Source organism: Sturnira hondurensis, unplaced genomic scaffold, assembly GCF_014824575.4.
Source record: "Sturnira hondurensis isolate 20B ecotype Veracruz unplaced genomic scaffold, ASM1482457v3 Scaffold0017436, whole genome shotgun sequence".
Taxonomy (NCBI): domain Eukaryota; kingdom Metazoa; phylum Chordata; class Mammalia; order Chiroptera; family Phyllostomidae; genus Sturnira; species Sturnira hondurensis.
This window is the reverse complement of record NW_028090067.1, coordinates 13334698-13351808: the sequence shown is the minus strand read 5'-3', so window position 1 is coordinate 13351808 and position 17111 is coordinate 13334698. Positions and strand designations below refer to the sequence as shown.

The 17111-nt window shown below is 45.9% G+C and overlaps 1 protein-coding gene across 1 annotated transcript in view; it reads left to right on the top strand.

The window, feature by feature from the left end:
• SYN3 (synapsin III) overlaps positions 1-17111 on the top strand; it is a 372954-nt gene that overhangs the window by 14259 nt on the left and 341584 nt on the right. The window contains exon 2 of the mRNA XM_037068439.1: positions 3785-3842. Within this exon, the coding sequence (XP_036924334.1) occupies positions 3785-3842 (58 nt within the window). The remainder of the gene's footprint in view (positions 1-3784; positions 3843-17111) is intronic.

Here is a 17111-nt window from a genome sequence, read left to right as displayed (position 1 = left end):
CGTTGAGACACAGTTTCGGGTTTCCAGGCTCTCACAGACTAAGTGTGTGGGGGAGGGGCAGACAAATAATATATAATTACAACACAGGATGACATGCATTATGGTGGTTGAGTACAGCACTCTGGGAACCCAGGGAAGGGACACCTAACCCAGCCTTGTTGGTGCAGGAGTGGCGGGGGGCGTTGCTCTCAAGGAAAACTCGATAGGAAGAGGCAGCCACGCAGAGAGCAGCAGAAAGCCACCCTGGTCAGGGAGAACACACGTGCGAAGGCTCAGAGTCCTGAAAGCACAGGACGGGTTTTAGGCATAGTGGAAAGTCAAGTGTGTCCGTGTGGTGGGCAGAAAAGCGGAGGAGCAATGGGCCGTAGGTCTGCAGGGTCCAGATCATGAAGGACCCACAGGGTCTGGACTGAGTCCCCCCAATTTTTTAATGCATAAGCTGTCATTCACTGTTGCCACTTGGAGATGTTGTGGGACTCGGAACAGGGACTTCTCCAGCCGGACCATGTAGGGACTGTAGCTACCCAACTGCCTCACAGGGTGGACATTAGGGTCAGATAGGAGGAGGGTTGTGAAGGGGCTTGAGGCCTTATGGATCAAGGCCATCTATTTATTATTTGCATCGCCATCCATCACTTATTGCACTGAGGGGACGGATCAAAGTGAGGTGAATAGTATTCTGCTTTGCAGCCTCCACGAGGATTAGACCACAGGGCAGCCCCAGGCGAAGAGTAAACGCTGTATAGTTCTTCGTCGTTGCTGCGGATTCCTTTCCAGGCTCTGGGCTGTGTGCTTGGGAGCTTACGATGTGCCAGGAACTGTTCTGGTGCTTTCTGTGTCTTGTCGTGCTTAATCCTGTGTGAGAGCGACTAGGAGTTTCTCTGCTTCCCAGATTGGGAAACTGAGGCCCAGGAGGCTGAGTGAGTAGCCCAAGTTACAAAGCAAGTCACTTGGAGTGATGGAGCTGGGGTTGCACCCAGGCAGTCCAGCCCGGAGTCCACTCCACTCCACCACCCTGTGACACAAAAGGTCAAGTGGATTTCTCACCACAGCCTTGGCTGGTAGATGTTATCACCACTCGGCAGATGAGGAAACTAGGACCTGGAGGGGTTAAGTACCTTGTCTTGGAACGTGTGGTGAGTGAGTAGTAGAGCTAAGATTTTGCCCTGTACGATTCCAAGTCTATGCTTTTTCCAGTATAGCAGTGATGGCATTCACGAGTTACCATCCTGAGGTCCCAGGCTCACCCAGTACTTCTATTAAACCCAAACTAGAGGAACCCTTGACCTAAGTCCTGCTGTGACCCTTACCAGCTATTCCCTTCCCGACAGCAGAGGAGGGCCCTGCAAATTGCACCCTTAGGACCATGCACCCCAGAATTCCCGACCCAAAGGGACCAGACCTAATTCCAGGGCCCGTGTAGGCCAATTCTCTGGTCCATCCTCCCAGGGCATGGCCAAGGGACAGCTGTTGATGGGGCCACGGGCGAGGAGATAAAGATGAGCCGTGAGGCCTGGGCCATCCACACGCCTGCACAGGAAGCCCCGTCATCTGCAGGACATAGAGGAGGGCGAAAGGAGAATTAGGATGTCAATGGGGACCAAGAGATGGCAACTCCCATATTGCCATATTCTAGTAGAAATCCAAGAACTCTGAGACGTCTAAATTATGATCCTTCTGGAAAATTATGAAATTGCACTTATTGAGGAGGGAAGACATATGTGTTTTATTTAAATGTTTGCTAGTTTTAGATATCATTTTTAAGTGAGATATAGGCCTCCATTTATTCTCTTGCCCCAGGCCCCAGAAAACGTTAAGGATGGGCTTATCCCAGTGTCTGGAGTTTGCTGATGCTACATTTTGAGAATTTGTGATGAAATCCACAAATCATGTGAAAAAGTTCCTTTTGCATGAGGCCGAGTTTACACACATTTTGTCTAAGACCAACCTAGGAGAAATAAAACACAAAGTCTTCAGTTCACACCAGCAGCTCCTGTCCCACTAACATCCTGCCTTGTTGGCATCTAAGCCTACGAACATTGTAGGAAAAGAGGGTGTTAATAATATTAGAACCATCAGTTAGTGATGCAGGTAATATTGGAAGGAGAGGAACTCCATTGGCATCGGGTAAGTGTAGACAGACTTTGGAAGCAGACAGACTGAAGCTGAGTCAGAGAATATGTAGAAAGAATTCTTTCCTTCACAAATGAAAGGATGGAAAAAAAAACAATACATGGCAACATTGCTGTTCCAGGGGAAAGAATGGAAGAAGAAGCTGAGAAGATTCTTGGATATCATGATTACAAGTGATTCTTTAGAACTCAATCTCATGGCCATGCATACCTCGCTGAATGGAGAGGCGGGATGTACACTTTTGGGGGCACCGGTCTGTAAACTCTCTCACTGTGGGAAATGGAGAAAATGGGTGTGGGGAGCAAAGAGCTGTCTCCGCCCCAGAAAAGGTCGATGGAAAAAAATGCTTGTTAACACAGTGTTCAGATTGCGGCAAGTGACTAAGAACTATTTGTTTCACCCGCAATTTAAAAAAGCAAATGGAAACTTTTGCTGCGTTTGCTTTGTGGGAGGACATCTAAACCCAAGAGCAGCCCAACAGTCACTGCTATTTTTCAGGCGTGAGCAACAACATAGGTATGGAATTAGAAGGACAGGACTCAAACCACTTAGGCAAAGTATTTTTTCTCTCTGGGTTTCAGTGTCCTTGTCTATAAAAAATAAAAATGCCTGCCTCATGGTGGTTAAATGAGAAAGACCATAGGTTAAAATCTATCTCACAGAAAACAAGTGTGTGTGTGTTTTTTAAATCTATCTCTTCAATCATTCACTCTTTCAACAGGCATTAATTGAGCTTGCACTGCATATAAAGCACACCGGTAGCTAATGGGAATAGAATGATGAATAAGGTTGATTGTTCCTGACCTCAAGGAGCTGTGCCGTAGTGTAGTGGGACACAGATATTAGACACGGTTACTCATTACAATTGTATAAAGTGCTGTGAGAGAAAAGTAGAGCATGACAAGGAGATCTATATGAGAAGACAGTTGAAGGAGGCCAAGACTAGGGTGCTTTTAAAGAAAAGTGGGCAAGTGGGTGGACTTAAGAAATAATTAGAATGTAGAATCAGTGGGGATAGGAGGAGGTAGGAAGAATGATGTCCATGTTTCTGCCTTGAGTAATGAGCAGATGGAATGCCATTTACTGATAATAGGAAGACAGAAGCAGGGGTGCAGAGGAAAGATGGTGGATGGATGGATGGATGGTTGATGGGTAGATGGATGAATGGATGGAAGGACAAAGGAACAAGTAAAGTCTACTTTACAGGACAGATGAACGAATAGAGAAATGAGTAGATGGATAGATTAATAAGTCCTTTCTGGAGTTTATGAGGTGTAACTCAATAAAATAATTCTGCGCTATTTATTTATGGCTGGGTCCTTTATCTCATTTCATCCTTAAAATTATATATATAATGCAGGTATGAATTTCATCCTTTCAGAGAGGATAAAACAGACTCAGGAAGGTCAAGCAACTCGGCGGAACGAGAGCCTGAGTCTCCCATCCTCCCACCCGGGGCTCTTCCCCTTCTCCCACACAATGCCGTATAAATAGTGATGGAATGAAGTGGCCACAGTGGGAGGCGAGAGCGATTTGGTAGAGGATGGGTCTGGATACGCACCTCAGGGGGGTAATGAGATCTTTGGGAGAAGGGGGAAAAGAGAAAAGCAGTCTGCATCCGTACTCAGGGATTTCTTCCTTCCCTTCACAGGGCCAAGTATTTCCATGGAAAGAAGGCAAATGGAGAGATGGAGATCCGAGTGGAGCAGGTAGGTGGAGCAGAGTCTTCAGCCTATCGCCCTAGCCTTTTCTACAGCCGGCGCCATTCCTAGGAGCAACCTTGATCCCCGATCTATGTGGTTATAATGAGCCAAGATTACCAGAAAAAATTCTGGCTTGTATTGGGAGTCTCATTAAATTCCAGAACGATTTAGTCCAATGGTTTTCCATCTTTTTGTGTGAGCAGCAGAACCTTCCTTCAAAGGTGATCTCATGTAGGAGCTCACTCTACAGAACAGAGACAAGTAGAGCTTCTCTGATGGAAGTGGGTGTGGGGAGCCCCAAAGGCCATCTGCTCCGTCACTCCACCTCCCCACATGCCTGCCATGGTGCCCCATGTGTGGAACTACCTGGGCTGAGAGCATGGTGGGTCTGAATCCTGGCTCCCTCATTTTCTGGGTGTTGGGCAGGAGGCTTAATCTCTTTGTATCATCCTTCTCTTGTATTATTGTTTTGTATTACTATTGGGATTAAATTATTTAGAACTTCAAAGGAGATTAGAATGGTGAATATTGGCTCTGATTATTAGCATTAATATCAACGTCTAGTTCCCTCATTTTAAGAGGGAGAGAAACATGACTTGCCTGAGGCTACCTAGGAAGTCAGGGGCAGCATATGGTTCCAGATCCAGGGCTCCTCCCGTTCATTCAGTGAGTGCTTGTTGGAGACCTCCCCAGGGCTTGGCTTTAGCATGTCAGAGCATGGGCTCTGGAGCCAGATTCTAGGTTCGAATCTCAACTAACCAGGACTTTGGTGGAGTAATACTAGAGCTCTCTGCAGCTCATTTTCTTCATGTACAATTGGGTGGTGATAGCATCAGCCCAATGGGGTAGTTGTGAGGATCATCTGAGTTAGTGTGTGAAAAATACTTAGTGCCTGGCACACACCAACACCTAGTAAATGTTACCCTTTTATCATCATCATCATCATTATCAAAGACAAACAATTAATAAGATAGGGAAGGTCCCTGCTATACGATGAACTGAGAAAAGTGCAATAAAAAAGTAGAAGGGTGGACTTTTTCAGCGCTCTTTGAGTTTGCTGTGTTGGAGGAACAGAAAGCCTTTCTGAGCATCAAATTTGAGTTGGCTTCGTTTTAAAACACCTACAGCTTGCATTTCAATGTGACCCTGTGGCTTTCAAGTCTGTCCAATGTCTACTGGTTTTCCTTCCATGGCGAAGAGCAGGGTATTTTTGTTCACTTAACAAATATTTGTCACACATCTTGTATGCTGGCTAGTTAACATGGGGAACGAGGATGTAGACGCCGAGGCTCTGTCCCAAAAAGCCTGTGGTCTAGAAAAGCAGGCAAGGTAAGTCTTCACAGAACCTCCACACAGGTGGAATCCAGGAGAGAGAGGTCCAAACTCACCACTATGGGCAGTGGAGGCCACAGTAATTGAGGGAACCAAATGGCTTCAAGGCGAGGGTGGTGTTTGAAGTGGACCTTGAAGGATGGATGTGCTGTCAGCAAGTGGAGGCAACACGAAGAGTCTGTGAGATGGAAGCGGTGCGAGCCAAGGTAAAGAGGCCGGAAGCACGGGGTATGGAATGGTGGAGAGTCCAGGTCGGTTGCCTCCAAAACAGGACACATCATGTCCCCCTGACCCCAACCTATTCCTGGTCTCAAGTTTCCTCTCTCAGTGAAGAATGCCACCAGCTCCCTTCCACCTTAGCCGGAAACCCCACAGTCTTCTGGATTCCTCCCTCTCCTTCTGCCACGCGCCGTCCCCCCATTCCATTACCGGATCCTGTTGACTCCATATAGCAAACCTTCTTGGTCTGTCCACTTCTCTGCATCCTCATTGCCTGGATCCTTGGTTGAACCAGCATCATCCACTCTCATCCGTAATCTTCCTAGTCAACAGCCTCCAGCTCCATCTTTCCACCCACTTCCAGTTTATACTTTGTACTAAAGCCAGAGGGATCGTTCTTAAAAGGCAAATTGGATTCTTCAAAGCATTAACTTTCAAATTCCTTCTCAAAGATGCCTTCTCTGAGTCCTCACCCCAATCTCAACCGGTAGCCCCGGCTCTACATTCCTGGCCGTTACCTGAGTTTTCCACCACGTATCTGGATGTGGGATTATGTGCACGAGGGTCGGGGCCATTGCTGTTTGGCTCTCACTCTGTGTAGCACAGGGCCTGGCACGCACTAGAACTGAAGCCAGTATTTGCTGAATAATAACTTATAGATTCCACAGATTCCAGGCTGTTTGTCAGTTTCCAGGGGAGATAAATCACTGCTCTCTCATCTCCCTTCAAAAATCTGAGTTTTCCGTAAACCATCTGGTAAGTGCTCCGCTGTCAGCTTAGTTATGTCAGCTTAGTTGGCCTTGCCTCATTCCATTTGTGAAAACCCCAGAGGCATGTTTTAATTTTACCCTTCTATGTCGGTGCCTCCTGGCACGGGCCTAACTCAACACCTATGAGCAGGAACATCCAAGGGAATTGCCCTAAGAATAACTCACCCTGGGGCTCTGGGGACACTCGGCCAGCCTGTGAGGGCTATAGTCACACTGGAAAACATAGTTTTCCTGACTTCCAGCCATTCCCCTCCTTGGAAGCCAGCAGACAAATTAGCTAGGAGACCAATTAGCAGATAATCTGGACATTTTTTCCTTGGAAGACATGCCTTCCTAAACCCCATTTTAGAGTCTGAATTGTTTGTCTTTTTCCCATCTGGATCAATGGGTGGGTCACATAAGCAACCCCCAGGAATCTCATATGCATCCTCTAGCGCTTGGGAGAAGTCTCAGGATGGAAGCCACTGTTTAGTCTGAGCTGGCCTCACATTTTGGAAGTCTGTCTCCCAACTAAAGGCCAAATTAACCAGATAATTGCACTGTCTGGGTTTTGCTGGACAGAGTGAATGAGTTAGTTGTGGTTGGCCTAGAGAAAGCCTCCGCCCCTTCTCTCCACCCTTTTCCCCCCCATTTTAAAAACTGCTTGCCTCAGCTCTTGCAGAGCCAGAAATCAAGACACCCTGAGGAGGCCAGTGGGGGAACTGCGTAGTGTTGCATTCCATTACCCAGAATGCCCTGCTGGCTCTGCGGGGCCTCACAGCGGTGTCCTAGTAGGGTGTGAGAGGTTCTGGCCAGGGTGCTTGGCATGTCCAGCTCCCCTCTGTTTATATTTGAGGCCAAGGGTACAAGTCCCTCCTCTGTGGGACTAGTGATGAGGTTGATGAATGGATTAATATCAAGTAGGCTCACAGTTCTGCATGACTAGTGGACCAGGGCTAGTGAGACAGGCCTTGGGTTTCATTCTTCTCCAATAAAAAGGGCTGCAATTACCATGGTCAGTCTTTCCCCAGGTGTTACTACAGGTGCCAAAGCATCAGGAGCGACAGGGCCTTGTTCCAGCACATGGAGAGGGAGGCAGAAGTCCTTCTGCGAATCCTCCTCTGCATGAATGACAGTGGTTCCCTTTGAACCTCGTCCTTGTGAGATCCTGGGTTAAGACGAGGTTGGATAGATGTGTGTTAATCCCAGGGAAGGCTGTTGGTTGGAGTTCTGTTCATCTTTTGCCCTCAAACTATATATTTCCTCAACTTAAATGCCTCCTGGAAGCAAAAGTGGGCATTTTTCCCCTTACATATTTTTAACACTCAAGACCATCATATATATATTTTTCTTATATCCATCCACAATTCTTCCTGGGGCAACCTTTCTTGGAACGAATTAATGACTCTTAGCTGTAGATACTGACCCTAAACACTATGTAATATTTTCAAGAAATAGTCATCAATAAGATAGAGAAATGGAGGTCGGATGTTCATTCAGTTTGGTGGAATGGTAACAGGTCAAACATTACCCCCACTAGGAAATGACTGCTTGATAGAAATACACCTTGAGAGAAACTTGTCTAACGACTTGCCAAAGAGCTCTACCTTGGCATTGCTCCACTCCTCCTCCTTAGCAGCAATTTACCAAAGTACGTTTGCCGACGACTTGAAGCTGAATGGGAGAGAGAATATACTGGATTAGATTTGATGCAATCAAATTGGATGAGGTTATGCTATAAGGTACTGTTTAAAAATTTAGCTGAAGAGGAGCAGGATTGGGAAGCCTTAGTTTGTTAAAATGATATAAAGAAAAAGAGCTAAGATCTGAGTTAAGTAAATTCGTAATATTTGTAGGAGGTAGTGTGGTGTAGACTCTATTTACAGTTAAGATTGTGGCTCCAGAGTAAGATAACTAGAGATAGAATCTGAGCTCCACCATGTTTTAGCTGTGTTGACCTTCCACTTATGTGTATAACATCTCTAAGCTTCTGTTTTCTTTTCTACAAAATGAGAATGATCATTTTTAATAAATAAATAAAATCTGTAAAAATATGTAATTTCTAACCCCTAGAGTTATCATGTAGATTCAATGAGTTAGTATACATACTATGCTTAGCATAGTTTCTGACACACAGATTAAGTGCTTAATAATCTAGGGTTGTGGTTGTTAATCCCCCCAAATGTGGTGCTACTTCAGGTTGCATAATCAGAGGACAGCATTTAGAACACAGGAAGGTGATGGTACACACCCACATGCATGCACACACTCACACACTGTGCTGGTCAGACTCTAGTGAGAGACCCAGCTGAGTGTCACACCGTAAGGGGTGATAGCAACCTGGAATGCCTTCCGAAGAGAGTGATTGGAGCGAGAGGACGGTCATCTCTGCGCAAGGTCATTGTGAGGATCTGGGGTTAGGTAGTCCAGAAAAAGAGAAGTTTCTGATGGGACCCAGTCTCACTCTTTGCCAATATCCACCCCCTGAGTGAGTGGTTGAAAAATAGTAATAGCCATCATCTGTTGAGTACAGTGGAACCTCAGTTCTTGAACTTGATTCATTCTAGAAGGCTGTTCAAGCAGCGATTTCTTTGAAAACAGAATCATTTTTTTCATTAGAAATAATGTAAATTAAATTAATCTGTTTCAGACCCCCAAATGATTTCCTGTGTTAACATTTCTTATATACAATACCTGTCTAATGTACTGTTTAATCTATAAATACTTTAACAACAAAAAGGACATGAAGTGCAAATGAAAATTTAACAAAATGGAAATAAAATGTATGGTAAAAAATGAAAATTTATGTACACACTTGAACTTACCTTTAGTATTGAGAGCTCTTGATGCCTGAATATGAAGAGGAGGAATGGATGGGTGTTATTGTTTGGAAGGGGGGTTGCCTTCCATAAACACAACAGGTAGCTCGTTCTTATGAGGTTCTTTCTCTCTTTTATCTCTTTTGCTCCACTAGAACTTGCCTTGAGCTCACTGGGCCTCTGCCTTACTAAAAACCTGTCCAGTGATGTTTGTTTTGCCTGCATTTTAACACTTGCTGGAAGTGAAATACTGCATTGTCATTGAACAAGCTTATCACACGGTTTGCTACTTCTTTGTCAGGGTGATATTTCTCAATAAACCTTTGCATTTCTCCCCATTTCTCAAGTACTTCCTTGATTAGTGAAATAGGAATGTCTTTCATTCCCTCTTTTTCTACCTCTTCCATTCCAAATTGAACAAGTGAAGTTTGAGAACCCAAGTTCCACTGTATCAGCATGAAGTGTTGGCAGGTCCCAAACCAAAGTTTTGTTCGACGACTGAGACATTTTTTCAGTGAACAACTTGGTTGCGAATCGACCTGTTCGCGATGGGAAATGTTCGAGAGCCCAGGTTTGACTGTACTTACAAAATAAGACTTAGCAGTTTTTATTGTTGTCGTGGGCACTGGCACTGCCTCCATGCTGCAGAAACTGAGGCTCAGAGGAAATAAGCGGGTCTCCCAAGGTTGCCGACACAACTGGCAGAAGCCTTTTTATAAGCCCAGGCAGTCTGACTTCAGAGCCCCCCTCTTATCTACTACATTTTTCTGCCATTGTTGCAGACATCAAGAACAAAAACCAAATGCATTGGAGAGATCACCGTGTGTACATGCTCTTAATTTCAGCCTCTTTGAGGTGGGTACTGTGACTCTCCCCACCTGGCAAGTGAAAAAACTGAGACTCAGAAAGGTTAAACACGCTTCTGGAAATGAGTGACGGAGGAGGGATTTGGACCCAGGTTTTATCTGCTTGTGGGCTGAACCACCATAAGCATCTCTCCTAGAAATACAGCAACTGGTTCCGCAAGTATTGCACGTGGTGAGCATTGTCACGCACCTTGAGGAATGAAGAAGAGCTTTCCCCCAGCTGCAGGATTCCCCGTAGAAGGCAGCCCTCTGTGGGCAGCCCACTTTCAGAAGTGGCTCACTCCGGTGAGGAGAGCTGCCTTGCCCGAGGTCACAACTCTGTCCTGGGGGAAGCTATGTTCAATGACTGGCTGGCACAGGGTACAGAGACCTAGCCCCTTGACCTCAGTTTGGGACAGTTGTGAATGGCCATCGAGCATCAGAGCTTTTTCTCGAGTAGGCAGAGGCCTCCAGAGCTGGCAGCACAGCCCGACCTCTCCCTCTGCTTCCTCCCTGTTCCCCAGAGCACTCCCTAATGTCCTTCTCTGAGTCTGCCTCTGAGGACATTTGTAATTCTGGTAGACTTTGCCAGATTACCTCCGTTGAGGTTGTGTAGATGATCTATAAGAGTCTTCTGATCTAGAGCTCTAGGACTCTCCGTGACCCGTGGTTCTGGAGTCCGTCCTGTGCAGAACGCTCTCCTGGATGCAGCCCAAGCACTGATGCTGAACTCTGAAGTGCTCCATAACTCGATCTTTCTACGTGACCTCCTTGTGTTTGAAATTCACCAGAGCCTGGTGTTTCTCTGCAGGGCTGAGTCCGACAGAATTCTACCCGCTCTGATCCACTAAGCCTTGTTTTGTTAACACAATCCTGCAAGATTTATTTGTTTGGCTTGGCTTACCCTGACCTCAGACGTTCTGTTTTGTATTATTTTTAAAAGCGTGCAGGTCTCCATGGAAGCCTTTTTCTTTTCAAATCTAAGAACCAGCTGGGGGAATAAAAAAAAGCAGGTGGGCCACTAGGGTGGATTAGCTGAAACATAACTCATTGGAGGAACAAGTGTTTCTCTCAACCATGGCGTTGATTAATGGGGGTTTGTCACCATCTTGGACCTATTTTTAGGCTCACTACTTCAAGTAGACAATAGAGAAGTAGAGAAACAATAGTAATGGTGGTGGTTAGGGAGCTTTTATTGAACACGTACTGTATGCTAGGTGCTGTGTCAAGTGATTCTCATGCATGAACTCAATTAACGCACACAGTATGCCTGTTGTGGTGGAAACTGAGGCTCAGAGAGCTTAAATAAATTGCCCAGGCAGGGCCCCACAGCAAGTAAGATGGAGGGGAGCTGGAACTGGAACCCAGGTTCAGCTGATTCCAGGTGTCTGGTTCGTAACTGAGTAGACCCATCCATGTGTGTATGTTGGCCTTGAATTTGTCTATATCGAGCTTTTGCTTCTTCCCTCTTCCTTAGGTTGCTTGAATCTGCGGTTCCACTGTCTTCTTGTAGCTCACTCTGCTCTTTTGATCTACTGAAAAATTACAAATTCTGACAAGATGTTCTTTTAGCACAAGGCTCCTCTGAATGGCTCTTACTCCAGATTTAATGCTTCTGGCACACTGCTGCTAGCCCCTCTGTTAACAATGCTGTTTGTTCTGTTTCCCCGAGGGTAAATAGTCACTGTTTGTCTTTAGGTGTAGCTGTATGTCCTCAGATTACATGAATAGTGGAATAGCTCAGACTCTGGAGCCGGACCACTGGGGTTTGAATCTTGGCTCTGCCACTTACTGAGTAATTTTACTTCTCTGTGCCTCAGTTTCCTCATATGTAAAATTAACCTAATAATAGTATTGGGTTGGCTAAAAAGTCCATTTGTTTTTTCTGTACAATGGCTCTAGTAGTGCTTAGTTGTCTTTGACTTCGTTCAAAACAATTTTCTTAGGTTGTATTGTGACAGTTGTCATATCAGTGTGCATTTAAAAAAAAACATCAAAATTGGTGAATTTTTGTGAAGCCATTTTCATATTGAAGATGGAAGAAAATACACAACATTTTGGCATATTGGGCTTTACTATTTCAAGAAAGGTAAAAATGCAACCGAAACACACGCAAAAGATTTGTGCAGCGTGTGGAGAAGGTGCTGTGACTGATCACAAATGTCAAAAGTGGTTTGCGAAGTTTCTTGGTACTACTGACATTTTAGCCAAATCATTCTTTGTTGTGGGGCTCTGTTATGCATTGGAAGATGTTTAGCAGCACCCTGGGCCTCTACCCACTGGAAGCCAATAGCGGGAAATAGCTGACGTACTCAAAATATACAAATCAATTAAGTTATTGGTGAAAATGAAAAATACATCTTTCATTTTACAGAAAAAACATAACAGACTTTTGGCCAACCCAATAATAGTAATAATAATAATACCTATAATATTATGAGATTGAAAGAAAATACCACATTTAAAACACTCAACACAGATACTAGAATTTAGAATGTGCACTATAAATGTTATAGCTATTTTTAAGATAACCTTCACATTCTTCAACACACCTTAAGTAGTTTCTGGGTGTCAGTCTCTGGGGTTATTCAGAAATGAAAAAGATATAATCCACATTCTAAAGAAATTTGCTGTATAGTTGAGAAGATAAGAAATATCAAAAGTTCATGGTGAATTTTAATATGTATTTTTTACTAACACATGTCCAGTCATATTTCCCATTGACATATAACGGTCATTGGCACTTGGTGTAAACTTCTAACTTTTCTATGCTAACAGACAGTGCAGGTTCCGGTCAAGGTGTTCAGTGTGAGTGAACAGATGATATGGTACAGTCACAGAAAGATGGAGCCAGAACAGGGCCTTGAAGGTTATCTAATCCAGGAGTCCCCAGCCTTCCGTCTATGGACTGGTACTGGTCCGTACCTGTTAGGAAGGGGCCACACAGCAGGGTGGGGTTGGGGGGTGAGCTTCAATGTAACGCACTTGAATCATCCCGAAACCATATCCCCCACCTTGGTCCGTGGAAAAATTGTCTTCCACGAAACCGGACCCTGGTGCCAAAAAGCTTGGGGACCGCTGATCTAATCCAACCTCCTTGTTTAACAAGCTCAGAGGCTCAGAGAGGGGAAGTGACTAGACCTGGCAAACATCAGATTACTGTTGGAGTCCCAAGTGTGGAGTACCCAGGCTCCCGTCTCCCATGGCATTATTTTTCCCGCTACATTCCCCCACCTGCCAATGTTGCCTTTTGTCTTCCTCTTTGAAGAAGGCATTAGTCCCTTCTGGTGGTTTTAACAGCAAATAAATGAATCTAGTGCTCTGGTCATGAAGTCCTTGTTTTCCTCATTTACCTGCAAGAGGCTTTCTTCTTTGGGGAGGAGACTGGTCTAGGATGGAGTGTGAGCAACAGCTGATAGCCAGAGGAGGGCACTGAACAGCAGGGCCAGTTTGTGGGGGATACGAGACCATGGTTGGATGAGCCTTGCTGACTCTGAGTGCAAGGGGGCTGCTTTGGCCGTCGGGTGGTCCCCTGGGGCCATCCTCCCTGGTGTGGCTGTGCCACCTGCTAGCACCTGAATCTGCAGTGAGAAGAAAGGAGCGCTGGGCGTGAAAGCAAGTCCATCTTCTTGCCCCAGAAAGTCCAGCTCGTGGTTCCTTAGCCTCTGTCTATGATGCTGGGTCATCCACCCTTTCTAACTGCCGCCCCACTTCGTCCGCCTCTGCCCCACCCCCATTAGTATCAGGTAAATGAGACGCCAGTGGAAATGAAGTGGAAATTCTAAAGAAAAACTCAGTAAGCTCTTTAACTTCTTGAATGTGCAGTAAAAGAAAACAAAACTTATCTCAACCTGCTTCTTCATTCCAGAAACACTTTTTGAGCACCTGCTATGTACTTGGCCTTAATGACACAGTCCCCCACCTTTGAAGTGTTCTCCTTGGGTGGATGGAGAGACATTGAGTGGTCACTGTGATCCACTGTGGGGGGGCCTGTCATAGAGATGTGTCCAAAGAATAGTGGAGCACAGAAGAGGGATCATCACCCTTGTTGTAGAATGTTCTTAGGAAAGGCTTCACAGAGAAGCTGATGCTAAATGGGTAGGTGGGGGGAGAGAGCCAGCTGTGTCAGGCCGAGAAAGGGGCAGATTTGCACATCGGACCTCTCAGCCAAAGAGTGTGTTTTAAATCTCAGCCTGTTACCTGTGGGGAAAGTGACCGGAGTATCCGGTGTGTGAGAAGGGGTGGTGGGAGATGGTGCTGGAAAAGCAGAGAACAGTCTGCTCAACCTGGGCATTATGGAGCAAGGCATGCAGCTAGAACTCGTGTCCCAGAGGCAGGGGGGACATGCTTATTTCACTTTGTAAGCCACAGAGTCATGTGATAATATTTTCATTTTTAAGATGTACATGCTGATAGTGGTTTTAGAAAATGGACCAGGTAGGAATGGCAGCAGGAGATTGGAGGCTGAGGAACTCAGCTCTGGATTGGGTGAAAAGGCAACTCATGCTTGCATATTATGCTTGGAAACGAGGTTCAGGGAAGAGCCTTCATAACTGCTAAGTGAACGCACGTATGTTCTTGCTGCTGTGTTCTTGGCCCTTTACGCTTCATTCTCGTCTCTGTCACTTGTATTTGAGAAGTGCTGACCCACTTTCCTTAACGGGTAGGAGTGAACCAGACCCACATGGTGTGTTTGGCTGCCATCATGTAAAAGCAAGCCACTGTCAACCACATCTTATGGAGCACCTGAATCCTGGCCACTGGCCCTGATGCAGGTCACATCCCTCACTTCACCTTGCTCCCAGCCTTGTGATTCCTTTGACTGCGTGTGATCTCCCTCCTCTGCCCACTCCTGACCTCCTCATACCACTTCTCCCGCTCTGCCTTTCAGCCTTTGCGTGGCCATTCTTTACGTTTGCTGCCAGCTCTGCTCTCATCCCCACCATCTGGGACCTGGCCCACCCCTGATGAGCGGAGCCCCGCAGTCCGTCCCAGCCCTGCCAGCAGCCCAGCCCAGATGTGCTTACACACAGGGTTTCAGCCTTTGCATTTCAGTAGGAATCCAGGGTTATTAATTAACCCAGGGTGGAACCTATTATGAAACATCCCAGAAAGCTGGAATGAACCAAAGGGACTTCTGAACTCACAGCAGGGAAAAATGCCTTTTAATTGACTTGGATGACTTCACCAAGAAAATCTGTCTGGCTGTTATGCTAAACTGGAAACTAATCTATTAGATTGTCTAAGGAATCTCCCAGCCCACCCTGACCAGGATCTCCTGAGGTGGGGAGTGGGGCCGAAACTGGACACAGCAGCGGGACTGTGCTTTGAAATGGCTCCTTTTGGATCAGACCCAGTCTGGCTGCGTTTCCCTGGGAAAGAGAGGGAGGCTGATATCTGAGAATGAGTGTATATGACCTACAGTGTCTATCTGTACGTGAGCTTTTCTAAGGCACTGCTTACTTTAGAAGTCTGCCTAAGCTGAGCCCGTCTTAAACCACTTCTCTCAGGGAACTTAGAGGGTGACATGAGAGAATTTTCTAGGGTGGCATTGTCCTGTGGATGACAGCTGTGCAGCCTGGGCTCGGAAGGGGTTGATAGTGATAGCAAGTCCCTAAGCAGACACTTGCTAAGTGCCGGGCACATGCTCAGCACTTCCGATGGATTAATGCACTTAATCCTCACCCCCACCTAATGAACGGTAGGTACTATAAGTTCCCCCATCCTCCAGATGAGAAAACTAAGGCTAAGAGAGGTTATACGGCTTACCCAAAGCCACATGGGTACAAGTGGAAGAGTAGGAATTCTGAGTCATAACTCCAGATTTTATTTTACTTAGGAAGGTGTAACTTGCAGAAATGAGATCTGGGGACTTGGTCATTTTTTTTCTCACATGTACAAGGCTGGCTTATACGTTAGGTTGGTTCCATGGGACTTAAGCTTGGCCCACAAGGGACTCTGTGAGCTGGCCCTCGCCTCCGTTTCTACCTCGTCCTCTCCATTGTCTACTCAGAACCACTCAGCAAACTGCTGTGGTTCCCCACCTGTCCTAATCCTGTCCATATGCAGACCTCCATGCCTTCACTTATGTCGGGTCTCTCCTCCTGGAACACCCTTTTCCACAGTTGGCCATTAACTTTGTTCAAAGTTTAGCTCAGGCGTATGTCGTTTTCCTCCACCCCCTCCTTCCGTCCAGGCAGGGCCAGGTGCCTCTCATCCATGCAACCACAAACTTCATGCGTATTTCTACCGTTACACTTACCAGATCACCTTGGGGTTACGATCCACCTGCCTGTCACTCCCTGTAGACCCTGGGCTCATAGGGAACATGGACAGTATCTTGATTCATTCTACAAATATTTAGTCCGTGCCTACTCTGTATTAGGTGCTTGGGCTATGGCAGTGATTAAAAACAGAGACAGTCCTGACCAGATAGAGCTTAAAGGCTAATGGGAGAGACGGATGTTAATCACGTGGTCTCTCTCTCTGGCACACACATACACATGGGTACAAACTACACTAGGATCTGTGAAAGACAGATACACAGTATTATAGTAGCATGCAGTAGGTGGACCAGCACTGGGCATTTATTCGGGTACATAGTAGATGATCCAAGTACCCAGATACATAATCTCTACTCAATATTTATCAAACTTACTTGAAGTAGGGCAAAATGAATAAGCTACAGAGAAAATATTGGATCTCCTACAAGAACTTCCCAGTAGACAGACCCACCCAGATTCTTTTTCACAGTAAAAAACACGGATAAAGCACCTTCTGACACTTTGGTTTAGGTAAAGAAGTAGCACTTATAAGGCAGGTAAAACAATGTTGAACATTAACATTGTGTGAGCACAAGGTGCCAGCCACTGTGTGAGGTTCAACTGTATAAATTCACTGAATCCTTACCACAACCCCACCAGGTAACTACTGAGGCAACTGAGGCTCAGAGAGGTGAAGTGTCTTACCCGAAGCCACACAGCTCACAAGTGGCAGAGCTGAGATGTGAATGCCTCTCACCATGCCGTAGGACTGGGGCTCATCGTGGTGTACTTTCTTGCCCAAGGTCATGCTGCTGGTTATAGTAGAGCCAAACTATGCCCCACCCCATCCTCTGCTTGCCAGGTCCAGCTTTGGGTATTCTCAGAGGAAGAACTTGGCAATGATAAGAGGACAGTGCCAGACAGGAAGCTGAACTGAGCCTTATTCTGGGGCATCAAGGGTCCATTTGGGGGGTCCTGAGTACATGTTAAAGGAAGGAAGATTAACTACTGAAGATTAGCTACACGCTCCTCATCACCCTGATATTTC